General features: G+C 48.2%; 2 protein-coding genes across 3 annotated transcripts in view; one reads left to right on the top strand and one right to left on the bottom strand.

Moving 5' to 3' along the window:
- Positions 1–363: 363 nt before the first annotated feature.
- Positions 364–7,552, top strand: LOC135422835 (leukotriene C4 synthase-like). The gene is given in 6 exon segments (XM_064672339.1): positions 364–421; positions 3,882–3,981; positions 5,661–5,731; positions 6,455–6,536; positions 6,809–6,945; positions 7,515–7,552. Coding segments are annotated over 6 exon segments (486 nt in total).
- A 45-nt stretch (positions 7,553–7,597) lies between these two features.
- Positions 7,598–27,896, bottom strand: part of MGAT4B (alpha-1,3-mannosyl-glycoprotein 4-beta-N-acetylglucosaminyltransferase B) — a 49,930-nt gene continuing 29,631 nt past the window's right edge. The window contains exons 2-15 of one of the 2 annotated variants that reach the window (XM_064672084.1): positions 23,196–23,375; positions 22,369–22,509; positions 21,409–21,542; positions 18,931–18,977; positions 16,773–16,886; positions 16,254–16,329; positions 15,762–15,876; positions 14,877–15,007; positions 11,835–11,942; positions 10,703–10,896; positions 10,215–10,293; positions 9,675–9,762; positions 8,683–8,795; positions 7,598–8,607 (exon numbers count right to left, since the gene is read on the bottom strand). In XM_064672084.1, coding sequence (XP_064528154.1) covers positions 8,584–8,607; positions 8,683–8,795; positions 9,675–9,762; positions 10,215–10,293; positions 10,703–10,896; positions 11,835–11,942; positions 14,877–15,007; positions 15,762–15,876; positions 16,254–16,329; positions 16,773–16,886; positions 18,931–18,977; positions 21,409–21,542; positions 22,369–22,509; positions 23,196–23,375 — 1,544 coding nt within the window. In that variant the 3' untranslated portion in view covers positions 7,598–8,583. The remainder of the gene's footprint in view (positions 8,608–8,682; positions 8,796–9,674; positions 9,763–10,214; positions 10,294–10,702; positions 10,897–11,834; positions 11,943–14,876; positions 15,008–15,761; positions 15,877–16,253; positions 16,330–16,772; positions 16,887–18,930; positions 18,978–21,408; positions 21,543–22,368; positions 22,510–23,195; positions 23,376–27,896) is intronic. The other variant, XM_064672085.1, reaches the window with a different exon arrangement.

Genomic DNA, 27,896 nt, shown 5'->3' with positions numbered 1-27,896 from the left:
AACAAAAGGGCTGGAAAGAATTCCATCATCTTTCCATTGCTGGCAACGTATAATTCAATCGTCATGTAAAATCTGTAAATGTAATTACAAGAATTTCACAGTTTGCCCATGCAAAGGTTTTTGCTGTTCCATCATTCAGCAAAAGGCACTTGGCTGGAATAGACATTTTCTGGTGGCTGCCTGCTTTGGAAAACCCTGTGGTGTGGAGAGAGTTAAGGTGAGTTGAGGTGTGGTGGAGGAAACACCTGTGTTCAGGGGAATAACTCAGTTCTGTTGAAGTGTGTGGTATTGGGAGGATGGGAGAGAGGTTTGAGGTGCAGCTGTACCCATCACACCTGGCTGAGGTTTGCTCCAGTCAGCACCATGAGGGATCAGGTAGACCAGCTGGCCACCATCACGGTTTTGGGAGTCCTGGAGCAAGGTAAATGCCCTTTATACAATGCTCGGTAGTGTTGAGCTCATTACGTTAAACTTTGTGAAACGTGGTTCCTGTATTTTTCTTGGAGTCTCTATGGAGTGAAAGCTGCTGTTTTCCAGCATGGTAAAATGATACAAATGTTTGGCCATTCGTGGCAGAAGTGTCATCCCTGAGGGTGGTCGTTATTTAATAGGGACTAGAATGATCTGCAAACCTCAAAGCCAGCAAGTAAAACTGTTAGGCTTAAAACGATTTCAGTAGAATGTTCTTAAAGTAAAATAGTTTGTGCTTGAATTTTAGCAGGCAGTATATAACTTGGAGTGGCTGGAGGTAGCCAAAATGAAGGCAGGTTTATAAGTGTGCTGATGAAGAGGTCGGTGTACAGACATGGTATGTACAGAGAAAAGAGCCTCATGCACACAGTGACCAGTATCATCATGTGTCCTTACAGCTTAACTGCACAGAGCAGACGACGAGATGAACTGACAGTACAGTAATTTGGAAACTAATGCAAGCTCTTCTGGTCAGAAATAGACACAGACATCTTCAGAGGAACTCACTGACTTCTCGTGGTATAAATAGATGCGTTTAGACCTTTTAGAAAGAGCGGTGTTGTTGCCAAGCTCTGTTTAATTGTGGGTCCTTTGGGCAAAGTCTCTCCCCCTTAGGCTTCAGGAGGTTCATGGAAGGGGACACTCCCCTGCCTGGGATGGGGACAGAGCCCCCATTATATTGAAATCTCCAGATTTCTATAAGGGAAGGTTTGTGGGTTTTATTATTACTGAATTAATTCACCATAGAGCTATCACACCTCTGCTTACAAGTGGATGTGAATCTCTGAGCAGCCTCATGTATTTTTAGCCATCAGATGATAAATCTCTTAGTATAAGTATTATTTAAAATACAAATATGCAACTTGAAGAATAGAGTTCAAGATTTCTGACATCATAATTTCCACTCAAACAATTTAAAGGGAAATATCTGCAACTACAAATGGAAGATGCTTCTATATTATGAATTTTTTTGTTATTAAACTAATTGGGGGTGAGGGAGCATTTAGTATGCAAAGAGAAGACATGAAGAAAACTTAAAATTGAGTTACAGAAATGCTGCTAAGCCCTTTTCCTTTGGGAACCCTTCAGTAGCAAATCCCTAGATAGCAGTTTTGTCTCAAATATGTCTCTTTTATGGGAACTTCAGGTACTTTTTTTAAAGGTCGGAGCCTTGTGCATTTTGCTTTCATGCTATGCAAACCATACCCAGGTGTGAAGCCAGCAGATAAACAGCAAGCATTGCCACCCTCCTATCTGTGTTAGATTGGATAAAGTAACCTGGTTTTATGGTCCCTGCATGGGAAGCCAAGGAGCAATGGCAAAATAGTATGTGTTTTCTTTCTATCTACTGGTATGAAATACATGTTGCTCGTGTCACTGTGAGCCAGAGCTGTGCAGTGGCTTTCCTTGCATGTTTTGAGGGGACATTCTGTAGGTGAGTTACAGATCTGGGGTTCATTCTGAGCAGGTGAGCACTGAAGCACAGAAATGGGCTGTACCTATGAATATTCCCTCCATCACATCCTGGTGTAGGAGATGCAGTTTCATACCTGAGCTTAGTTACAGCACTGGTTGATTGTTATTTTTTCTTTTGAATTTTCTGCCCCACAGATATGTGCCCCAGCCCTGTGGTGAACACAGTACCACACAGCAGAATTATTCTACACCAGGTTTCCCCCCCTCCTTTATTTTACTTCAAAGGAAAGGAAGCTTATGCAATGTCACTGTCTGTCAGGTCCCACAGGGCTTGTTTGCCATGTTCACTCAAATGTGGCAGATAACAGCTATGATATGGTTTGACAAGTGTGTGGACATAATCAAATAGAGAATGAAGAATATTTCCACCAAGGAGCAAAGTTCAGGGAGAGCTCAGTCCCTGCAAGCCACGTGGGAATCCACACAGGTGATTAAGCTCGAGACATGAATCACAAAAAAAATTGTTTGAAAGGATCTACAGAGTAGGTTGAATTTTTTCTCTCTGAAAGTCCGTGCTGAGAAGGCTCGTGCAGTGTGGGTTTTATGAACACATCATTCTGAGAAGTGCTTTTGGGGACTGATTCTTCCCAAAAAAGAAGAATCTCCCTTCCTTGCTCTCTCAGCACCTCTCATTTAGGGCTGGATCACTGTGGAAGACACTAGAACATGCTTAATTGTTCTAAAGTCTGTTCTTCAAGGAATGTCTGTGTATTTAAATTACTAAAATGTTGTGATACACATCGTCACATAGCGTCATATTATTTACATTTCTAATTCCCTTCTACATATGTTCTAATGCTTTTCTGCAGGCACACATCTTATCTTTAATCTTGGAACATCTGTCCCTACTTCCCCTTCTCTATCCTGCTGTTCTGCCTTTATCTTTGTTACAATAAGTCCACAAGGCAGGCCTTGCACCCTGGCTCCTTGTCTCTGTGTGATGCCCTGGAAATATTGCTGTGTGAGTTGCTATCTGCTCATCCAAGTGTCTCAGTGACACCGCCACAGCCACCAGAGTAATTGTTTTTATAATTTAGTTTTCTCCTATATGAAATTAGGAGTTTTCAATAAAATCAGCAGTGTAGTGGTGCACCTAAATAAAAACACTTGAAGCATCAGCAATCAGCTATGGGAGTAAGAACTTCCAATGAATAATGGAACAGTCCAAATCTTCATGTTTCCATTGTTTTAAAGTGACTTTCCATGTCCTTTACAAATGTACAAAGAACTGGTGTAGCAGACACCAAGTCAGTGCCTCAGCCCAAACCTGGCACAGCCTCATAGCAGGTATTGGCAGCACCACTGCTCCTTGAACTGCTGGAGCCTTGGGGCTCCCCTGCAGGAATGGAGGGGAAAAAATAATCACCCCCTTCCCCATTTCCTTTTGTTGCCATGATTATGAACATCTCTAATTGACTTAATGATATCCCAGTGCTTGACAGCTTGGATGCTGCTCTGTGATGTGGACCATCCTTGTATAAAGGCTTTGCACCCACTAGGAATGCTTTGCACCCATTAGGAATAGTGGAAAATGTTATACATCATTCCCATCAGACTGGCAGAGGGTGTATGGATACTCTAAACACAGAATGCAAGATTAAGAAATAATTCTGTGACGGGAATGGTCTTGGGAAGGTTTTGTTGTTCTTTGCAGGACCTGCTGTGTTTGTTCTGCTGGGGAGCAGCACCAAGGATAGGAGATAATGCAAAGTGCCATCCTGCTCCAGAGCTGTGCCAGGACAACCAAAGCTAAATTTAAAGTGCAAGCATGAAATAAATGCACATTTATACCAGGTCGTGTGACAGCCCTGAACGTTGGACCCAGATCGTATCGACTCTTTTATTCTAACCACTTGCTTGATTCCAAGCTAGATAAAGCTTTGCTAAACAAACACTGCTGGACTGTTACCATTCCTGTGTTGTTCTGTTTTTAGCCTATTTTGCACTGCAGGTGATCTATGCCCGTCGGAAGTACAAGATCTCCCCTCCTGAAACAACAGGTCACCCTGAGTTTGAGCGGATCTTCAGAGCTCAGTAAGATTTTGTCTTTGTTGTGATGACTTTGTCTAGATATGACTTGAGTCAACTGTCACTGTCAGGAGAGACTGGTCACCCTCAAGTCTCCTTTTCACTTGTTGCTACTGATATTAGATTTTTTTTTTTTCAATGCTCTGCGTGCAGAGGTCTGAGTTCTGATTTAGAGCCCTTTGGCTGGGGTGTTTCTGTCCATCCATGATAATCCTCCTTCTGGCACCATGAGGCAGCCAAATTACAAATTAGTGGCCATATGAAAGAGGTGTGGAGCATTAATGCTTAGAATCATTAAATTTAATACTACCATTGGCTCCAAATCGTGAGAGCAGCCGAAGATATATTAATAACCTGACATTTGCCTGTAAGTTTTTGCTGTTGAATTGAAGCAAAGGGCCTTGCTGGAAGAACCAGCTACGAGGGTGTTTTAATTTTTTCCCTCTCAGAAGCCATTGTACTGTGAGAGTCAGCCCTGGTGGGCCCATGCTGAGGGCTGTTTCTTTTTGCTCTGTTCCTATGGAGAGAGCAATGCTGGAGCTAAACTGGAAGCGTTCACAGATCCCCTCAGCTTCCAGCAAGCACCAGATTCCATCTTTCATCTCAGTCGTTCTGTTTTGTAAGCGATTGAAAGGAATTGGCCGGAGCTGGTTTGAAGGGTAGTTCCAGCACGGCACTAAATGCTGAACAAAGCAGCCTGCATTCCCTTACCAGTGTGCAGGAAACATTTGTGGAGTGACAAAAACACCCCCTTCAGTCCTTCTGTGGTGCCATGGAAGGCCAGCCTGCATGGAGGCATCAGCCTCACTCTGCTGATGTGGCTTTTAATTAAATACTTTACTATTAAATGTGTGTCAACCAAGTCGTGCCATGGGCTGTGGTGGGCTGGGAAGCCCTCTGCTATGATCTGCAGAGAAGGTGACCTCAGGAAACTCAGACTTGAAAAAAGGTATTGCCTCTTTGTGGGTTTTTTCCCCTATTTTCCCCTGTGGAAAAGCAAATGGATAATGTTATATATATATATATATATATAAAGGAAAAATGGTATTGATGTATTACTCACTTGAGGAAACCTGGCAGCCTCCCCTCACTGAGGCTCAAACTCCTATTTGCAGCATAGGGTTCTTCAGCCTTTTTCCAGCTCCCAGTTTGGCTCCATTCCCCAGAGGTTGGTAAATTCTTGGCCAAAATTAAGATTAAATTGCCTAGGGAATGGTAAAATGTAGGAGAAACTGAGAACCAAAACGAATGTCTTTAATAGCACAGCTCCTACTGTCTTTCTTGCAGAAAATCTCTATTTTTTTCACTAAGAGAAAAAGGAAGAAGAAAACCTGGCTGCAGATCTGATCACTTACTGCTGAATTTTATCTGGGAGAAAACTTTCTTGGACTGTGATTTGTGTGACATGCAAATTTGGGTGTCCAAGGGGAAGAGAAATCTCCTTCAATACTGACAAGGAGCCTACAAGCAGCTGTAGGTGCAGCAGCTCTCTGGCAGTGCTGTTTGTGGGGCCAGGATAGAGCCTGTCGAGGGGCCAGCAGAGACAAATCTCCACCTCAACCGTGGCTCGTCATTCCAGGGTTTTGGTTTGCTCTGATGTGTGTTTCCAGCTCCCTTCTCTGGCCTTGGTTAACCGGGCTCTGACATATGAGGCAGTTTTAACCCTCATCTCTTGTTCTCACCAGGGCAAACTGCTCAGAGTACTTCCCAATCTTCATTTCGCTCCTCTGGATTGCTGGAATCTTCTTCCATCAAGGTGAGAGGGATGGGGAAAAACCGCAAGCCATGTGCACAAACCAAAAAAGCCCCCCAGTTTAAATCCCACTGCAACTCAGACACTTTCTGTACCTGTGAGGCCACTATTTGGGGAAAGCAAAGTTCCCCTTTCGCCGGATGGACCAAGGAGCACCTCAACTCCAGCATCCATGAAGCTGCTGGGAGAAGCTGAGCCTCTCTCCTGCCTGGAGAAGCAGGCACTGGCAGCCCTTGCTCCTTTGGCAGAGCCTGGCTGTTCCACTGTGCTGCTTCTCTTGGATAAGGTCAGGCTGTCCCAGAGTGCCAGGGGGGGCAGCAATCTGAGGCAAAGCTGCCACATGATACCCAAATTGCTATGTCAGAATGAGAAACCACAACCCAAACAGTTACTCATCCACTGTCTATGCTGTACCAAGTGAGTTCAGGGGCTTGGTTGCTGCCAGAGGGAAGTTGCAAGGAAAGACCATGGAAGGGAGTGTTGCCAACCCAACTCCCAGGGCAACTCTGGGGGGCAGAGAAGTTCATCCCTCACAAGAAGGGAAGGAAGAAAACCCGTTTAAACTCCTGCAGTGGTTCAAAGCTTAGTCCCTCTGCATCTGGTTTTCGGGGCCATGCCCCATCTGCGGGGGGAAGCAGGGGTGTGGGTGCCTGTGCTGGAATGCAGCCCCAGCAGTGTCCAGGGACCCCTGACCCTGTCAGAACTCGACTCCCCTCTCCCCCACAGGTGTGACTGTGGCATGTGGGCTGCTGTACCTCTACACCCGCCTCAAGTACTTCCAGGGATACGCTGTGGCTGCACAGGGACGGTGAGTACCCAGCCCTGGGCGTAAGCACCCCACACCAGCCCAGGGAGGCTGGGGGCAGGATGTGGCCCCTGCAGCAGGTTTCCTTCCCACGGGTGGGACTGAAGGCAGATTTGCATCACCTCCTTCTCCTCCCCTCCTGCCCCATGTGCTCGTGGCTGTGTCACTTCTTCCCTGACTGTCTCAAAGGAGGGGGGGGATGCCAAGCCCTGTCAGCACACCTTGTGTCCCAGATGGGCTGGCAGTGTCTGACCTGAGTGTTTTCTCCTGCCCAGCTTGGGACCAATGTATGCCAGTGCCTTGCTGCTCTGTCTGCTGCTGGGGCTGGCAATGGCTGGGCTCCTGGCACACTTCCTGCAGCCCCACTCCTCCACATGAATGGCAGCACTGGCACAGCCCCTCCAGCAACACAGTGAGAGGGGCCATGGCTCTCCCAAAACCAGTCGGCTGGCACAGTCAGGGAGTGAGTACCTCCCTGGCTCTGTGGTCCCCTCTGAAGGGAGGTTGATGCTGGCACTCCTCTGCTCTTCAGAGATCATAGGAAGAAAATGCTGTCCAGCCCCTGCTTCACTGCTGGGTTTTGTAGCACTGTCTGCTCTAAAATGCCTTTGGCTCTGCCTCGTGGAGCACAGATTGACCCGCGTGCTGTCGTCTCTCCTCCTTACTGCTGTAATGATCTGTGTTGGAAGGATCACATAATGGATGCACAAAAATAAATTCCTTTTCTCAGTAGAAATCACCTGTGATTGTCAAATGTGCTTGGGAACTGGTGTGAGAACATCTGAAGGCTGGGGACTGGGTTTCATAGGAAAAGCTGCTGTGATTAACTGGAAAGGATGGGTAAACTTGTCTAAAACCATATCCAAATATTGGCAGAAAAGCCAATAGTGCTAAAGTCTGTTCTTAGCATTGACTTAATGACCTTGGCTTGGCCCTGGCTTCATTTATCACCTAACCCCAGTAGGACTTTGTCCTCTCTAGATTTCACCTTCCACTGTGAACTTGGGGTTGACAGGTGACTAAAGCAGCCCTGCTGCAAGTGACTTTCACTGCTGCACCAAAGGTTTAAATTTAGCTTTTATTACAGTGCACATTATTTTATATATTTATATAGAGAGATGTACTTGAAAAATCAAATGTATCCAATAATAAAAAATACAGCACATTAAAGTAGTATAATGCATTCCAGTGTATAGCTGAAAGGACATTGGGATTTACACTAATCCCTACTATTTTTGAACTGGGCTACTTCTGCTTTTTTTTTTTCCCCAAAAAAACCTCACATCAACAAATAACTGAAATAGTTATTTAAAAAAGACGGTTTCTGCACTCAATCTCAAGGCATGAAGACACTGGAGACTTCACCGTGAGTTAAGGGGCTGTGATCAATGCTGGCAGGCACAGTGTGGCATATTTTATTTTTTTGTTTTCCCTGCCATACTCATAGCTCCAACCCCTTCGGATTCATTCCTCCTCTGCTGAAGGAGGGTCAGTCTTTGACCTCGCTTAATCCTCAGCTGTGGCCAGGACTGTTGCCTGGGCGAGGGCAGGGCAGACCTCAGTCCCTGGCCGCCTCCATCCCAGCGCGCCGGCGGGATCAGCTGGCAGGACTCACCGTGACCAAGTCCTGCTCTGTCCCCAAATACAGCCAGAGATTGCCCTGTCCTGGGCTGAAGGTGCTTTTTGTCCCCATGCTCACTAAAGCTCATCCTGACCCCAAACTGTCCCCTGTGTCCGTGTGTCCCGAGCGGCAGCCAGCATCCCAAGGGGCCGAGGGAGCGGAGCAAAGCCAGCCCTTTGCACGGGGTGTTGGGTTTTGCTTTTTGTTCCTCTTCTGGAGAAGATGACGGGCGTCCTGGCCCCACAGCACCACTAGGGATGGTGGTGCCAGCCCAGCAGCAGCTTTGCTGCTGTCTGTCGGCGTGTGCTGCCTCCAGCAGCCGGCCCTGCACTGTCCTTGTCCGGGCAAGGCGCCGCGGGGAGGAGGGAGCAGGAGGGAGGGAGCAGGACCAGGGATCCACAAGTGTGTCCGTTCTGCCTCATGCCCGTTTCACTCTGCTTTTTTGATAAAAATCTGAAAGAAGAGAGGGATGGGATCAGGGCAACATGTGGGGCTGCAGTGGGGACCTGCTGAGGGAGCCCAGCTGACCTCGCTCAGGATGATCCACACCGGGGAGTCGCTCTGGATGGACAGCCTGATGGCCTCCAGCGGCCCGAAGGACGGGTCCACCTCGCCCTCTGCAACGCCCTTGGAGAAGGAGCCTGGTGGAGACAGCACATGGGTGATGCAGGGACAGTCCCCTGGCATCGCCCCTCCACCTTCCCCCCTCCCTGAGGGCACCACGAGCCACCATGGCAGCCCCTGCCCACAGCTCCCCAGCGTGAGATGGGCTGAAAACCAGCAGTGTGGATGGCCAAACAGTGCAAAATGCCACACTTTGGGGAACAAAAATCAGTTGAACAAAACAAAAAGGGGAGTATTTGGCTACTTATTGCTGCTGTGTAAAAGGGGACAGAGTGGCCTGACACCCTTTCACCCTTTCTGGGTGTGATTTTCTTTTTTTTTGAAAATGCAACTAGGATAAACCAGCCAGCATGCAGACAAATGCTAAAGTGGCAAAGTGCTACACATCCCAGGGAATTTTTCTTTTATTTATCAATTTGAAAAAAAAAGACATCTTAGGAGGGACACCAGGGCTGCACTCCACACCAGCAGGTCCCCATAGGCAGCAATCACTCATTCTTGTCCAAGGGCAGGACAAGCACTAAAACAAGTTTAGGTGGCAAGAGACAAAGTCTGACCTGCAAATGGTGTGAGTACTGAGACCACAAAATCACCCATGGTGGAGGATTTTAACCCCAGGTTAAGCAACTGGATAATCTGCATAATTTGGTCCCAGCTCTGAGCAGAGACAGGTAGAAATGCAAGACCAAAAACTACCTGAAGAGGACAACCTGGTCTTAGATGGAGGGCAGTGGAGCAAAGGAGACAACGATAATTAAATCCTGTTCCAACCTGGCTCCTGGCAAGCAGAAATGACTCTTTGCCAAGCAAACAGAACTAAGGGTCTTGATTCACATGCAGGTGAGGACATGTCATCAAACCCAGCAGACACTTTGCCACCCCGTGCCCCGCTGTACCTATCTGGATGTAGCCATCCAGCGTCCTGCGGTATTTGACGACTGCACCTCTTCCCTCCTGCAAAGCTTCCTTATCCGACTGCAGGCTCTGCAGAAAGAGAAGAGTGTTGTGCAAGGCCAGTGGCAAGAGCCACCCAAAAACCCCAAGGAACAGCAGCAAACCCAGAGCTGCCCATGCCAGCAGGCCCTGGCACCTCATTCCCTTCCTGGCACCCTGAGCCTCATGCCCCAAAAGAAGAGGACATTTGCTGTCCTCAGGCTGCTGCTTCCACTGCACCATCCTGGCTCCATCCCCTCCTCTGCAGCCATCCCACCCATTTGAGCATCCTCTCTGCAGGCAGGGACAGCTTCCACAGCGATGCTCAGCTGCATTCCTGAGGTGGCATCACACCGGGTGTGACCCTCTGGCTCCCAGCCAGCACCTCTCAGAGGCACCTGAGTCTTGTTAAGATTTTCCTGGTGGCTTAAAGCAGTTCCCATCTCTCAAACCCCTTTTGCTTCGCACTCAACCCTCACCTCAATTCTCAATAAAACACTTACATCAAACGGCAGAACCTCCACGGTCGTGTTGAAAAGTTTGTCTTCTGGATGCTCGATGTTCCCGCTGCGGAAGAAGAACCTGTGGCAGAGACCAAAGCCATGGAAACCCACACTGAGCGAGGGGGGACACGATGGCTTTCACCCCAGTTGAATCATCAGACAGCTCAACCTACCAGGCACCTTCCCAAAAAGCCCATGGCACATGGCTTGGAAGGAGACCTTCTGTGCCAGACTACCTAACTCACGGACTGCTCACAAGAGCAGGAAAGCAAAGGGGGCTCTGGCAAACACAGTCCCACCAGAAAAGGGTCAAATCAGCAAGGTCAAATTATCCTCCCCCTGCAGGAGCACTGCTCCCTCCTCTTGGACAGCCACAGAGGAGATGGGCAAGAAATTTAATTTAAATTGCCAGAAGAGCAAAATGCAAGTGTCTCTGCATGCTCCAGGCTGTCCCCACGCCCCCCTGCTGACCCCACCCGAGCACTGGCCTTTCGATCCGGAGCGGTTTGAAGAAGCGGAATCTGATGAAGTCTCCGGCAGTGGGAGTGAAGGCCCAGAAGAAGTCCTCCCGCTGGTAAGCCTTCTCCAAGGTGAAGTGCTGGTAGGTTTTCAGGCTGGTGCTCACCTCAGCAGGAGGGTTGACGTGCTCTTTTCGCAGCGCCTGCTTTCCAAAGTCCTTGTCCTTGGGGGGCACAAAGCAAAAGGGCAGAGAGGAGCCATGAGCTGCTCTTGCTTGTGAGGAACTGAGGTCCCAGCAACAAGGCACCGCAAATTACAAGCTCTCCATTTGCACAGCACAGAAGGATGAGGGATGGAAGCGATCTGGGGAAGGCACCAGGCAGGGGAATGCGTGGCTGGATCCCAGGACAAAGTTTCAGGAGAGACAGCACAGAGAAACACTTCTGCTCTGCACTCTGATCCAGCACCAAAGAGCCTTTCATTGCCCAAGTGTCCCTGAACGCACGTCCCTCCCCCAGGAGCTCTGGAAACAGTCCTTACACCTGAGGAGAAGGCAGCTGGGAGAGGGACAATAGCATAAAAATGACTGGATTACACAGCCTGATGGGCACTGAACTGTGATACAAACTGGATTACACCACCCATTTCCCCGGGAATCACACAGACATGGGATGAGCACAGCCCAGGGATATGTCTATGGGTCCTGCACATGTAGTTGTGGGAAGCTTGATTTTGTTGATGTTTAAACACACATCAACAATTTAAGCTCCCACACAGCGAGCTCTAGTTCACCTATCACCAAATCCCAGGAACATGGAGTAGGGTGGAAAGGAAGTCAGACCAATCCAGGAGTCATCTCTCCAGGGCTTTTCAGTAGATGCTTCGAAGTCACTTGCCCGGTTTGGCACTTAGGATGGGTGGCCAGGACCGGTACCAAGGCTTAAGAACTTGCAGTGACTCTTGGTGCATGTCACTGCCATTCTGAGGAGCAGGAGCTATCTGAGCTCACTGTAACTCAGAATAAAACACAATCACTGCACAGAAATCCAGCTGCCACCATCCCACCAGCTGCTGTCACTGATGTCCCCACCCAAAGGCAGCCAGTTCCCAGGTGCCTGCAGGACAGGCCACCTGCAGCTTGGACAGGCAGCTGGTACCCACCTTCAGCTTCTGTATCTTCCCAGCCAAGGAGGAGTGGGTTCCCACGTGCTGGAAGAGTGAGGGCTTGAAGCGGATCCTCAGGTTTGCCTTCTGCCTGTCGCAGTGTTTCTGAAATGAGACAATCCTGCTGTGCCCCGGGCTCAAACCTCTGCGGGCAACTGTGGCCCACGAGAGGGATGGACAAGGGCACAAGGAGTGACAGACAGCCCTGCCTCTCCATCTCTATGCCCTTCTGTGTTATTTAGGCTCCAATAAGGCAAGAGGGCTTTTGGCCACACTCTGGAGAAACTGAGTGACTCTCGGCCACTTGCCCACAGGGCTCTGCTGGGCAGCCAGAGTATCCAGGTCTAAGTGCCAAATTTCTCCTTGCCAAGCATAGTTTAGAATGCTGAGCAAAACCTGTCTGTGCTGTCAGCAGGGACAGCCAGAGAATTTAGTTTCTTTTGTCCTTGGCTTATTGGAAAAGCTTTTTTCCTACAACTCAGAGCTTGGGATCACCGATGTCTGAAGGTACAGTAAGTCCTGGGATGACTCAGAGCCCAGGTGAACAGGTACCAAGTGTGGGCTCTTTTTGGATGGGCAGTTTCCAGTTTGCTGGCAGGTGCTGTAAGCAGATGTTCAGCATGTGCCATTGTCAAAGCTGCTGGGCTGTTTCATGCCTATCCACCACATAAATAAACTTGGAGACGCAACTCCAATCCAGGCAGTGATTTTTCATGGTGTGGAGGGAGAGAGACGATGGAGAGGGAATAAAGGACAAAAGGGAAAAACATTGAGAGCGTGGGGAGGTGAGAACTCACATTTTAAAAATAGTTCATTTCTCTCAGTTTGGGGGAGCAGGACAAAAATACTGGTTAAAAACTGCACAGAGAGGGTATTTGTTATCCGGCTTTTGCTTTTTCCAGGAAAAGAAATGCATGCACACCCCTAACACCATCTGCTCTTGCAGCCTCTCACCCAGGAGAAACCCCGGCAGAAATCCCACCACGGGTGCTGTGTCACTGGATGCCTGTCACAGACAGGGCACCAAACCAAGCCCCCACCAAGGGCTGCCTGCACAGGCCACTGCCACAGTGCAGGGAGCTGGGAAATTCCAGGCATGACCCCTGCAAGCTGCAAAGGAGATAATCCCCTAATCCAGCTCACGTTACATTAGAAAATTAAAACCAGCCATGCTAATGGGCCAGAGCCTACTCATTGCCAGCAACACTGGATGCAACCCCACCAGGTCTATCTCACTCTGGATGAGGAGAGGAGGAGGAAGGGGAATGGAGGGAGCTACAGCATCTCCTGATTTCTCTTTCTCCCCTTTTCCCCTTCTGCTAAAGAAACATTTGCTGAAAGCAGTCTTGTCTCAGCCAAGCCAGGAGGGGGAATGGCTCAGTTGGTGGTAAGAAGGTCATCCTTTCACACAGCTCTACCACAGGTAAATCTAAAATTAGTTAAAAAAGAAAGAGCAGAATATATCCAGAGCAGGCAAAGCACTTACCAAAAGCTCAGGTCAAACAAACTTTCAATCAAAAAGACAAATCCTCCCTGCTACCAATTTGATTCTGCACAGTGGGATTTACAAGGGAAAGTCATGTTTGAAAGAGAGCTGTGCAGAGTTAATCATGCAAACAGTGGGGGAAAGGAGCCAGAAATCCACATGGAAAGTAGGTTAATTTTTAAAAAGGCAACATGTTTAAGAGGTTTGCAGTTTCCCCTGGGAAAACCTTGGTTCCGCCAGGTAGGAAAAGATGAGCGCAGATGAGTTAAGGAGAAGATGAGCCTGCACAGCAGGAGCTGCATTTAATCAGTGCTCAAGCTGAGGATTTCGAAGGTGGGGGCACAGACAGCAGCATCATTCCCAGCTCCATCCCAGCATCCCACCAACCTGGCTTTGCCCATGGCTGTGAGGACTATGGGGGCTGCTGGACAGGTCTGGGGATTGCTTTGTCACACCTGAGCACATGGTTTGAACTGCCAGGAGGACTCAATGGACATGATCTGAGACTGGTCCTGCTGCATAAGGGGGATTGGAGCTGACACCATGGTCTGCCAGGGATCAGGTCAAATTAAACCACATCCTTGCCTCAATTCTGCAGAGCCCTGAGTATGTCCCATCCTCTCAAGACATAAATACAATATTAATTCCAAGAGTGACCACTTGCTCTGGCATTTGTCACCACAATGTAGTTGTGACCATGAGGTCTCTCCTAAGTGACTGGCTCCAAGCTCTGCATGGGGACTCCACTGCTTGTTCTCCACCAGGGGAGGAGGGTGAACAAGCATTTGAGTAAACACAGTATGTTCAGAGGGGAGACAGAAGAGTATCTGGTGGTGAGCTCATCTTTCACCTGCTGCCACACACATTCCTCCTCTGTCCTTCCCACTCACTTCAGCCCCTCACTGCTGCTGCTGCTGCTGGGAGCTCAAGCACAACCTCTGCAGGGCGCGAGAGCTCATGGCTTTGTGTGGACATGGCTCTGCAAACGAGATGGCAGCATGAAAACAGAGCCCATTTCACCTCTCTGCACCCTCCTAGAAACCCTGACAAGAGCTTTGTGTGCTCTGGCTTCACTTTGGCAGACTGTGCAGGGCGGGCTTGCTCTCGGTCATCTGGGTGAGCTCTCTGGGCAGCCTCCATGTGTGCTCCGGGCGCTCCGGCACACGGGGCTGGCGTCAGAGGGTCATCCCGGGGTTACAGTCAGCGAGCAGGGAATGGCTTCAGGGAGAGAAGCACACCGGAATGAAAAACAATGCAGAAGAATGGGGAATGGCTACTGTCCTCGAGGACTGGAGGAGGAATACCCTGTTAGTGCTTAGATGCAGAAATAATGCCTTTTCTGGCAGGTGCAGAATACAAAAGCCTGAACTCCCAGGTCTCTGCTTGCACAATCCACAGGGGCACCCTGTGGCACTCTCCACAGGGATGGCACGGATCGGTGCAAAGTCAGTTAGCACCAGAGCTCACAGAGAAGGTCCTCTGGAGACACAGCCAAGCACACATTTGCCCACACACCACAGAAGGTTTCCCTTCAACTGAGGTTGTTCACGTACTGCATCTTTCTCAGGGTTGCAGACTTTCACCCAAAGGATGTGATCCAGCAGCCAGTCAATGGGTTTGTCCTTATAGAACATCAGGATGAACTCCACGATCAAGCTCAGATCCAGAGACTTGAACATTTTTCCTACAGCACAAAGAAAGAGAGAAGAGAGAGAGAGAGAGGAGCTATGGGTATGAAACGATCAAGAATCAGAGCTGGGGAGTAAAAACTTGGGAGACTGGGCTGTGAAAGTGGGATCTGTCCATCTCTCTACGTAAAGGAAATACCGTGTGGCTCTGGTTTATGTACCAGCACTGCTGGCACTGCTAATACAGTTCCGGATTTAATATTCATCGCAGAATTAGAAAGAATTAGAGTCTCACAGGTCACAGCAGTATCAAAAGGTCTAAAACTCTCCCATTCAGTAGTGAGAAATAAGGATGAAAAACATTCAGCCAGCTGCAGGACAGACCATTTCCTGCCCCAAAAACTACAAGTTTTAAGCCAATCAAACCAGTATCCAAAACAACAGATCAAACTGCTACTGCAGCCATGTACTGCTGATCCCAAAATAGTTCTGGGCTGATGTAAACTTCCTTTTGCACACTCTTAGGCAAATCCAGATCCTATCCAGTCTAAAAGCTACTGGTCACATTTAAGCTTTTGGCTGTCAGCTGGGCTACTGATCAGGTTTATTTTTACTAAAAATGAGTATCACCAGTACCAGCTGTGAGGATCTTTCTCCCCTGTGCAAAGACAAGGGTCATTGCAAAAATAGGGAGGGATCAAGTCCAAGTATTTTACCATCTCGTGGGGACAATTTGTTTGGCCAAGAGCATAAATGCTGTCACTTGTGCCTGTGCCTGAAAGGACTGGGGTGAGTGGGGGAGAACCTTACCAATGAACCCCAGCTGAGAGAACTCCAGGATCATCCACTCCTCAGAGGGCTGCTGCAAGGCAAAGTTCTTCATCGTGCTGAGATAGTTTGGTTTGGCCACAATATCATCCTCCAGCTGCAAAAGGAAAGGACACTCAGTGCCAATGACACATGCAGGTCACAGTAACAATCTCTCTATGCAGAGCAATCCCACCACAGACCAGAGGAAAGCTTTGGCACAGACCCAGTTTATTTCAGAAGATGCACCAAGCAGATTTTTCTCGTTCAATCTAAAAGCTAAAGGAAACAAGGATTCCTGCCCTCCCTAGGTGGGAGGCCTCCAAGTCTAAAAGTACTTTAGAAACTCAGCTTTTGAACCTATCTTGTTAAAACCCACTGCCACTCTGCTGCATCACACAACTGGACATGCTCTTTGCCCTCTCTCAGCTGGTAAGAGACACAGTGAACTCTCAAGTGCCCCCATCTTCCCTCTGCCCCCAGCACCACACCCACCTGCACATAATAAATGCCTTTGGACTGGGCATACATCATTAAAAAGCAGTAGTCCAGGTTCTGCTTTGTCCTCCACCTGCAAGAGACAAAGACAGTGGGAGTGCTGACCTCTCCTGGGATAGTGGGGTGCTCCAGGGAGCCTCCCAAGGCTTGGTTTAAGACAAGAAGGTGACACAGCTCCGGGAGGTGGAGGGGATGGCATTCAGCCTCTCCCTTTTGGTCTCACACCGGTCAGCTAAGAGTTACTGTAAAGCTCAGGGACTTCCAAAATGAAGATAATTTGGGTTAAAACGAGCCCCTTGTTTGGTGATGGAAACAGCACAGCAGAAGGCAAGCCTGGCAAAGCTGGTGCCAGTTCATCCCTGCCACATCACACCATATCCTTCCAGCTCTTGGATAAAGCAATTTTAAGGGCCTTGCCTGACCTTGCAGAAGAGCTTTCTCTGCTGGAGTCAGCGGGGAAGATGCTACAGTTCCTTAATTCAGGGCTTGCTTGTTTATAAGCTCATTGATTCTTACCTGACTCTTTCCTTGGGGTCCCCAAAGGATTCCCGCAGGTGGGAGAAATCAGGATAGAAATGCGGAGACGGGGAAATTACCTCCAGGAGACCTGAGTGTATTTCCTTTGGGAATCTGAGGGAGAAAAGTAGCAGTAAACAAATACCTCCATGTCTGACACACCACAGACCCATCACTGAGCCGCAGACCCAACCAAAAAATACAGCCCCTAACGTCAAACTCCCCCGGCAGCTAATGCACTTCCAGGCCTCACCAAAGGACGTCATCAGGGATTGCCATGGAGTTTTTAAGCTGTTCTCTCCCTCCCATGGTCTCTATTTGCTCCACATGCTCCTCCTCCCTCCCGTGCACACACACAGGTCAGCTTTAAGGACCAGCCGTGAGCACCACGTACTCTTTACAGGCTTAAAGGACCAGCAGATGGGTTCACCAAAGAAAGGACTTGCTGGCATTACTGGCATTTAGAGATTTCCCAAATGTATCAGTAATTAAAATTAATTTAGCTGAGATTACACTATACATTTCTGCTAAGTTGCTTAAAACACTGCTGTGCTGTAGTTCAGAGGACCAGCAGGAATTCTACCTAGTTCTCTTATGCTGAAAAAATCAGAATCTACTTTTCCTATAATGTGCGTAAGAACCCTTTAAAGAGTCAAACTCAAACAGAAAATAATGTCACCCATCTGAAAAGCAGGCAGCTACATCACCCTTGCAAGCAATACCCCAGGATTGCTCTAACTGTGAGAGATAAGCGGGAAAACCAGTTATTTTTATACTGCCTTTTCAAGAACATTTGGTACAAGGCTGATTTCCTTTGTTTGTGCAGAGTCTGCAGGACGGGAGATGGGGCAGAGGGAGACAAAGCAGCAAGACTGCCAAAAACTTCTCACTTATTTTTCCCTTCCTTATTCCTTCCTTGGGACTGGCAGGTTTTTCAGCTAACATTTTCAAATCTTCCCTTCCTCGGGCAGCAGCGAAACAGCAGCTTCTTCCTGAGCTGACAAAACCTGCACTGAGGCAGCAACAGCTTTTTCCCTCCTGCGAGAGAAGTCCAGCCTGCCCTGGCCCCACACCACCTCAATTCAATTTGGAAGAAAAATAATTTCAGTGAATCAGGGAGGGGTAGGAGGCACTGGAGAGGGGGATGACGAGAAATCAAATCATTAAGTCAATTAAAGTTTCAGGTCTTCTGCGCAGAGGCGCTCTCTGCAGCGGCGCCCGGTAATTTCATCAGGATCCATCGGACAATCAGTCCATTATCCCCCGATAAGTGTGTCCTCCTGCCAGCAGGCAGAAGGAGGGGAGCCCTGCCAGCTCCTGCACAGCAAGATGGAGGGCTCTGTTTCAGCTCTTCTGCAAGTGCCCGGGAACACAACCCTCACCACGCACTTCCCAGCCCCTCTCCCATCATTGGCTCGGGGACGGGAGGATGTGCTGCCCTTTTGCTTCTCCTTCGCAGGGCGACTGCGATCCTTTGGAAACATGCAATCGCAGGAGCTGGACCGGAGTCACTGCCCCTTCTCTCATCACCTTCTTCCTTTGCCTCAGAGCTCTGACGCCGCTAACGCCTGGACCGGCTCACGGTTAATGATCCAACACCAGCTTTGGCTTAAACAGCCACAGACGAAGCTGCAAAAGCCACTAAGGCTCCAGGACATAAATAGCAGCCAGCACAAGAGACAAATGTAACTAGAGCCTGAAACGAGGGGAAAACAAACAGGCTGGAGTGGGAAGAAAGATGGATTGTGGATTTTTAAAGCAAAATAAGGCAGGAGCATTTGGGTGTGCTTCCCACACTGCCCAGACTGCACAGAACGGGTACAGGGCTGCACTAGACACAGAAACAACTGGAAATTTAAATAATCCATCTTCTCACAATGCCCCAGGACAGAAGGAGCAAAACAGAACGACACTGTGTTAAATGCCGTGAGCACAAAGCAGACTCCTGGAAGCTGCATATGCACTTTGTAAGAAGCAGAAAGTGGAAGCAGCAATAGCAAAGGCAGCCCAGAGTTTAAAAATGGGGAAAAAAAACCCCTGAAACAACAACAAAATAAAAAAGGGAAGCAGAAAAGTGTGTGTTTTCTCCTTAATGAAGCTATTCCCTGGCCTTGCTGCAGGCATAAGCTGTATGCTGAACCCACTTGGAAATGCTTACAAGTTTTTGATATTCTCTGCCACTCCGGCTGTGTACTGTGGGTCCGTCTGAAAACAAAAGAAAAGCAGTGTTAGAGCCTTGAGCCTCAGCCTGTGTCCCCCATGGCTCAGAAATCATCTTCAACACACCCCGGGGGTACTGTCAGCACCTCTGTACCATCTTCATTCACCTTCATGTCTCCTTTTATCCAGTTTTACTCTCACGGCTCCTTTGTGGCCAATGTTAAACAAAGGCATCACACACCAAAGTCCATCCCAAAGGACTCAAGCACATCTTCCCCATGTGCTCTCGTGGCACTTCTGCCCCTGCCAGCACCAAGTGTTTGCACAAAGTGTTAACTTCTGGGCTATTTATTTTTTCTCTACACCCACTGGCTTGCTTCCAAGCAAATACCCTCGGCAGAAGAAGATCTCCACCCCTTTGGTGAAAAAGAGGGGTTTATTTATAAGTGTGCATTTTTCATTTCACATTGACACTTTCCTTCCTAAAAACCCTCAGTTTGTTCCCACAATCAACCTGGCAACCCATGTTGGGAGACAAAGGTCGGCAGCGCCGCTGTCTGTGGATGAGATAAGTGCAAACACGGGGACAGGCACGGGACAGAAAACATCTGCAGAGTGAATGGGAAAACAAAACCCCAGAACAAAGGGCAGGAGACCCCAGAGCAAAAACTGTTCCTGCTTCCTGCTGGTGGCATTGTTTTGGGCAGTCAAATGGATCACAGGACTGTGGTGGATCTGCAGACGCAGCATCGCAGAAGCCGGGACCGGCTGCTGCTGCGCTCGGCGCCGGGTGGAGGTGAGAAGTGAGACACCAGGGACATGTGTCACAAGCTGAGGACAGCATTTCCACACTGGAATGGTGACAAGGGAGGGTTTTCTCGAGAGGAAAAGGTCCCTTTCCTAAATAGGGCTCAGAGTCCCAGCGCTGGACTGATTTCTTACCTCAGTGCTGCCAAAAAAACAGCAACGGGAAAAACAAAGGCAGGAAACATGCAGCTCCACTCCAAAGTGTCTGAAACAGCAGGTTGGTGACAGCCAAGCTGGTCACCTCACCTCAGGGCTCCCATCCAGCAGCCAAGGAGCCCCCAGGTCTCTCAGGCAGCCCAGCCACTGTGGATGACACCTGCAGTGGCTCTTGAAAATGAGAGGTCCCCATCCCACAAGGGACATTCAGTTGGGGCACTTGTGCTGAGTCTCCAAACTACTCAGCATCTGCTCCAGGTTCATACTCTCTCCACTTTTTACTCTTTATCCCGTGCCCAAGGAGCCCTGACAAGTGTAGGTACATAGAGAAATGCTTTGGGAAGAGGCAGAGCAGGCACAGATGTGGGTGTAGCTCCAAGGGCAAACTTTGTGACAATGGTGGGATCTGCAACAACTTCCACCACTGTTACTGGGATATGGCCTGTGTGCTCCTGCACTTCACAGTATTAGAATTAATTTACTTAATTATTTACTTAATTAATTTACTGTTGTTCACTTCCCTTGTCACAGGTACACATGGAAGTCAGGAGCTGCCACCACAGTGTGCAACTTATTTTCAAGTCAACTAGAAATAATATTGCTGCAGTTTAAAACAGCTGGTCTGGGTCAAGTTGCTTAAAACCTCTCATGCTTCAACCTACACACTGCAAAAACAGCCACCAAACCTGCCTCCAAGGGAGGCAGATGACAGCCAGGACCAAACCTTGTCCTGGCACTTAGGGCTGCACCCATCTGTGCACACCTTCTTGTACAAAATACAAGCCAGAGCCCCTGAGGCCAAATGCTACTCAAAATGTCACATTATGGGTAAACAGGCAGCAAACCCAGACATTCATCTCTGTTCCACTCCCAGTAACAGGCTACTGAGGTTTATCTTTCTCACTGGATTTCTGGAAATTAAGACAAATGCACTTCAGGCTCAAGAAAATAATCCTGAGGGGAAAGCCATGGAGAAAAATAACCATCTAAACCCATAGATAAAAGCAGCTCTAGTGGATTAATGTATCAAGGCTTTTTAGCCCTTGGATTCAGCAACTGATTCTGGGCTCCAGGCACCAGTACAAAGAGGTATATTAGTCTCAGTCCCAAATCATCGACTCTTGGGTTTTGAGAGGGGCTTAGGGCTGTCCTACAGGTGCGTGGTGAAACAGAGCTGCTTCAGAGCTCCTCTAGACAGGGTCATGGGGCTGCTTCAGCACATTTAGGGAATAACCACTCAAGCACCCTGCAAGAAGCATCACAATTTAGATGAGATGTGCCCCACAGGCAGCTGCTAACATGACACATTTGCCTGTTCACATCCTGACCTTCTCTGGCCCAACCGGTGTTTCATTTTGGGCAAGACACACCTGATGATCCTGGGCTGGGCTTATCCTCCCAGCAAGGGACAGAGCTGGTGGCTGTGTTAGCGGTGTCCTGTTTGGCAGCAAGTGTGGCAGGCAGTGGGATGGGAGCCAGGGAAACAGGGCAAACTGGGAAAGGTGTGTCTTACCTCGGCAATGAGGACAACGATGACAGAGTCCTCCTTCTCCTGCTGAGTGAGCTCTGAGATGAGGGAGTTGAGGGTGTCGGTGAGGTAGGAATGCACCTCCCGCTTCACGCTGGGGATTCCCATCACGACGGACACTGCCCAGGGCCATGGAGAGATTTTAGAGAGGGGGTTGTGTTGGGCAAGACACTTTGCTCTGCTCCCTGACCACCTCATGGTTCACCTGCTCAGGGCCAAGCTCTGTCATTAAAACCCAGCAGTGAGCAGCAGGTTGGTGGGTTCCTGGGCTACGCAGGGTTCCCACAATCCTGTCCCCCAGCCCAGTGCCAACCAGCAGCACCCCAGTGCACCCATGGCAGTCAGATAGACCCTGCCTTTTCTTACTGAAGGAATGATGTTCTCAGGAAACACCCAAACCCACTCCTCCTCCCAGAGGCCTTTTCAGCCTGTTAACAGCAACTTCAAGACCACTCTTGTTCTCTAAACCCCTCCCATGGCCAGAAGCACTTCAGTTTAGGAGAGGCAAGTCAGTTCTTTGGTGTTGGGTTGGGATTTAGGAGCAGGGGGGAATTGTCTAGTAACCAGAGTCCTGTTCCAGATGGGATTTGTTTCCTCAGATGGATTAGAGTTTCCAAGAAGCACCTGCAAACTATGCATTATCTGACCCCCTTCCAGGCAAAGGCTAGAGCATTCTGGAGATGGAAAGCAGCAAACAACATCTGGCAGAAGCATCGAGAACATTTTAGGGCCAGTCCAGAGCACAGACAGCACTCCCCTGAAGACTCGCAGACGTGACATGGTTTACCCACCCCACATGTCACGATACCAAGGAAGCTTGCATGATGCATGCAGCCATTCCTCCAGTCCTGCTCATTCCTGCACCACAGCCAGGCCCGGAGGAAAGGGGAGGGACAGGCACCAAGGTGAGGAAGAGCACCAGAAGCAGCACTAATTCCCATTTACCTCCAGTGCGCCCCTGTCCCACATGCACGGCTGGCTGCAGACTGTTCTCCTTAGACAGCAAATGTGGCAAATGATGGAAGATGGTGGGAAGGTGCAGCACATTCTTGTTGGTGATATTCCACAGTTTTAACTTGGTTTCGTCTTAAAAAGGAAAAGGGAATCAATTGCAAGGCACAGTAGGTAGGAAGAGACTGCAAGGCAAAAAGCCTTTTTAGAGCAGCCTGGCCACCTGAGACTACTGCTGGGTTATAAAAAATCAGGCCAACCTTTAACATGCTACCACAAACCCAGTTAAAGTTCAGCAGGAGCCAGGAGGGCCTCAAAGAAGTCCCAAAATATTTGGGAAGGAGAGGGGAGAATGAAGATAAAATGAAGGTCAAATCAGATCTTTCTGTAGAGATCCAATTTTCTTCAACCGAGCAACTTAAGAAAAAAAAAACAACAAATAAATTGGCGAGGGGTGCTCAGCCAGCCTAACTCCTTCCTCCCCTCTCTTTGGATACCCATTTTCCATATGGATTCAATACAGCCATAGGAAACGGTGTGTGTGACTTTCAAGGGAGGAAAAAAAGCTTGTAAGCAAGCAAATTGGCAAATATCCTCAGCAGAGGCAAATCTCTGTTTAATGATGCATATGCACCTCTAATTAAACAGGAGTTTAAGAGCTCCCAAGTCCCTCTGAACTCCACAATTTGCTCGTGCCGGGGGAGAGAAGAGCAGGTCCTGTCCACAGCCCTGCACACACGCACACCACGCACACCTCTCTACCTCCTCGTTAGCAACAGCTTCAAAACTGCCCGAGATCCTCAACTTCTCTGTTTATTCACCAGATAAGCTGCTCCAGGTCCGGTTTATATCCCGCAGGGCCTGCTTCTCCGAGAGTGCTCTCTTGATCTCCTCCAGGACCAGGTTGAGCTCCTTCGAGCGCTTCAGGCTCTCCTGCTCGGCTGCGTGCAGGCGGTCCCGGAGGGCGAGGAACTCCCGCTGGTAGATGTCCACAACGTCACCTGTGGATGGGAAAGAGAGAGAAGTTTTGTCCTCTGTGCTCGGAAGGTTTCCAAGGCACAAAAGCAATGCCCACCACTCATACCTCTCCTGTCTCCCCAGTCCTTAAATCATGGATTTAATGGGAGCTGTGGCCCAGCAGGCACCCATTGGTGAGAGGGTCGGCGAGAGGGAAGGTTAAGTTGCAGAACAAAATAAAGTTACTCCCTTTTTTCTGTTTTAACTTGGGTTCTGGGTCATGTAGAAATAGAATCATAGAATTGTTTAAATTGGGAAAGATCTCTAAGATCATCAAGTCCAACTGATAACCCAGCACTGCCATGTTCACCACTAAACCATGTCCCCAAGTGCCACATGCATCTTTTAAATCCCTCCAGGGAAAGTAATTCCACCACTCCCCTGGGCAGCCTGTGCCAATGCTTGACAGACTTTTCCATGAAGAATTTTTTCCTAATATCCAATCTAAACCTCACCTGGCTCAACTTGAGGCTGTTTCCTCCTTGTCCTGTCACTTGTTACTCGGGAGAAGAGACCAACCCTACCTCCTGTCAGGGAGTTGTAGAGAGTGAGAAGGTCCCCCCTGAGCCTCCTTTTCTCCAGGCTGAGCCCCCCCAGCTGCTCCTCATCAGGCTCGTGCTCCAGACCCTTCCCCAGCTCCATTACCCTTCTCTGGGCACACAAATACCACCATCTCCTGGAGGACCCTGAGTGATGGAAAGCAAGATGCTGGCAAGGGGAAATGTTGCTCTGCAGTGAGATGAGGGTTTAGATTGCACCTCCTCCAGCTTCAGAAAAGAGTTCCAAATTTTAACAGTCAAAAGAGATTTTGGGAATCTAACCTCTCCAAAACATGTCAGGATAAAGAATATCACATGGCAATATCTGCCTGGATGCTTATATAAATTTAAGTGTTTGGATACACACTGTAAAGATACATCATAAACCTAATATATAAAAAAGAAACTTCTGATAAGGCAAGAAAGCCTTTTGTTTTGAAACAACATCTTCTCCCATGCCCTGCTTAGGCAATAAAACTAACAAGAGCCTTCAGCTGGAACTAACTATTCAATAGCTGGGAGTGGAATTGGTGAACCACTAACAAACCTTCCCGGGATGTTTTTTTCCCTATTATTAATGAAACTGCTCATTAAAAATACACTTTTATCTGTGGTCACTCATGTGTTTTCAGCACGACTATAACTCACGGGACTATACCCAAAACAGATTTATCCCCTGAATAGTAGACTCTTAACCCAAACACGACCAGGAGAGATAATGACCAAAAATACTGCCCTGGAACTTCCCAATGCAGGACTAAATATAAATCAAAGCAATTGAAAAAAGATACACTGACTGCATCAACAACTTCTATTTTGGGGTCCATAAAGAAAAAGAAAAATGAATTTTGAAGATCAGACATCCAGCTCCAAAGCACAGAGTTTCCAAGACAACAGTGCTTCCCAGTCCAGCTCCTGGTAATGCTTTTGCCTAGGAAAAGTTTCCCCTATTCAGTCTTTTCCCCCAGAAGAATCTTCTTAAAGACTCGCTGCTTTAGCACAAGTCCCCCTCCAAGGCAGTCTGTCTCCTATTAACCTTTTGACACTATTTTCAAAGCCATGGCACACGGGGAGGGAGCAGAGGAAGTTACACCCATTTGATTACTCTGTCCATCTGACAACACGTTATTCAGCGAAAGTCAAGGACAGACATAAACAAGACCAGTCCTTCCCTTTTCCTGTGCAGTGCCACTCTCTCTCCAGTCCCATCAAGAAAACGTTTTCAAATGTGCAGAAAAACAGGTTAACACCCAGCTCTGAGTGCTGCCATGGGAATTCACAGGAGGATGTCAGCTCCAAATTGACTCCACCATGAGTAAGACCTTTACCTGTTGGTATCTCTCAGGCACAAGAATACACCTTTCAGCTTCCCATATTCTAGATTACAGGTTTTCCTACTTGTATCTTTTACCAGCTGCATCTGTGAACACCAGCAAGGAACAAGTCTCACTTTCTGTTTTTGCACAACACGATGGCTTGTGCAAGGCTGGAAGCACTTGGCTCTCAGCATCCTGGGGGGTTACTATCCTGTGGATACTATCAAAGCCAAATCACAGCCAAAGGCTGCCATTAGAACTCGTTCTGCAATACCTGGAGCAGAGTAAAGGCAAGGCTTTGCACTTAATGGCTTTTTCCAGAGCACTGCACTTCATTTGTGTCAGATTTAGAAGGGAAATGTCACTGATTATTCAGTCACTAATGACCTGCCCGCCGAAGCCAAGAGCTGTACTTTTCCTTAGACTGCAATGGTGATGTGCAGTCAACCATTTGCTGCTTTTCTGGCTAATGGTTGGAAGTGAAATTGTATTTGTTTCCAGCACTCTTGTCCTATGATGTCTTCGTAGGCTTTCTATTCTTTAATTAAAATTTCATGAAATTTAAAAGCTGATCGATCATGACTGGTTCTGATGACAGCTTGAACAATCCTAGACAAAGCCTGAGATGGGAGTACAGTTTCCCATGAATTTCCAGTAATTTTGCACTCATCAGTCTGCAGTGACACGTGGTTGCAGATCTGTGTCCTCACAAAAACCCTCACCGCTCAGCCAGGGAGGGCTCTGAAAACCCACGAAGGGCAGCAGAGGATAAAAGGGGGGGAATTGGCTCCCATCTCTACAAGCAAGGTTGGACACAGAAGTGATTTGCTGCTAATTAGGCTGAACAAATTTTTCAGCTAGTGTCAGTTCAGCACAGAGCCTTTACTTACCTTTCAAAGCAGCAGCACTCCCTATCTACATATTTATTGTATTCCCTCACAGCACAAGATAACAGAGCTCTTAAAATATCCCCAGACTCATGCACTGCAGGACAAAACCTCGCAGCTATAACTATATCTAAACAAAAAAGATTTAGCTTACTTTTTTTTTGGAGAGATAACACATTGCTTTGGGCTTAAAATATACTGGTTTAAGAAAGAAAGAAGGTGTTAGGTGACAGGCTGCAGGACAGACCTGGGAGACCAAAAACCTCTCGAACTTGCAGCACACATCGTTCTTGGCCAGCGCCCTGCAAAGAACCCATTTCTCACGTTGCCAGGGCCCATATTTGCACTCAGTGGTTTTTCACAAGCTGTTTTTAGAAGCAGGCTGGCCGTGAAGCTCCAGGAGGGCATCAAGCATCCTCCGGTGCTCAGCAGGGCGGGGAAGCAGCGCTGGGCACAGCTGAGTGCCAGTCACCATCTGTCCATCCCATGCTCACTGGAGCAGATCTGGAGGGGGGATTCCTGGAGTAGGGAGCAGCCTGGCGCCGAGGGACAGAGGCCACAGGAAGCATCCAGTTGAGCATCACTCACTGACCAGTGTCTCCCCACACTCCCTTCTCTCCCCAGCCACAGCTGCCAGGCTTCATTTTTTTATCTGTGAACTCTGTGCTGGGTTTGCTGAGCAACAACACAAACCACTGGTGAAGCAGAGGGCAGGAATGGCTTGAACGGGCCCTTTCAGGAGTTGAAGCTACTGAAATGTTCCAACTCAGAACATTCTGTGATTCTGTGATTTTCTAGGAGCCAGGATGCAGCAGATGGGCACATGTTGGTGGGGCTTATGGGTGCCCCAGGAGTCTTATGGATGCCCCACAGAGCTGAGCTCCTGCAGCCTTTCCAAAGGATTTGTTCATGCAAGACAGCACCCGTTTAGTAAAAAGTATTTCTCCATGATGGAGAATTCTGTGGCTTCATTCTTATTCAAGTGACTATTAAATGCAAACCATGTTTGCTAGCAGAGGTGAGGGCTGAGACAACTGTGTCCACTCTGTTTATCCATTTTCAGTTTCTGAGTGAAAGCAGAATACCTAATCTGGTCCTAAACCAGCAGATGGGCAAAAAATCAGTCCATTGCCAATAAAACCCCCACCTTGAAATCTCACATAGTCATCCACATATATATATATATATATATATATATATATATATATATGTATATCTATATATACAGTCAGGAATGTTATAATTCTGTATTTTGCACTCTTCTTTCCAATCACACTCCAACCTCCCAGGGAGTCTGAGGTGCATTTTAAACATGTCCATATTTCAGGCCCAATTACTTTTGGTTTTGTTCTCCGCCGATAACCTCTCCCAGCAGAGCAGACCCATGGCCAGCACCAGAGAGTTCCCTCCAATTCAATCTTTTCAAAAGCAAACGCAAAGGCTTTGCTAGCTGGATTTGCTTCTCATTAGAAGACTTTCAAGAGACTTGGTTTAAAAACTAAAAACAACCCTCAAACCTCTGAAGTGTTTATCTCCATAAAATCTCAGCTCCAAGAGAATAACTGTACCTTTTGACCGGCTGGCGCAAGAGTTCCCAGGGTTAAAAGAGCCAAGAAAAAGTGCAGTTCCCTTAAAACATAAGTGAAGTTGGAGCAGAAAATCAAACTGGCTACAGAAAATTTCTCTGTAATAACTGTTCTCCCTCATTTTATTAAAAGCACCTATTTAATAAATAACTGCTCCCCCCTCTAGGACTTGCAGCC

Source organism: Pseudopipra pipra, chromosome 15 (assembly GCF_036250125.1).
Source record: "Pseudopipra pipra isolate bDixPip1 chromosome 15, bDixPip1.hap1, whole genome shotgun sequence".
In the NCBI taxonomy this organism is placed as follows: Eukaryota; Metazoa; Chordata; class Aves; order Passeriformes; family Pipridae; genus Pseudopipra; species Pseudopipra pipra.
This window is presented reverse-complemented; position numbering and strand designations above follow the sequence as displayed.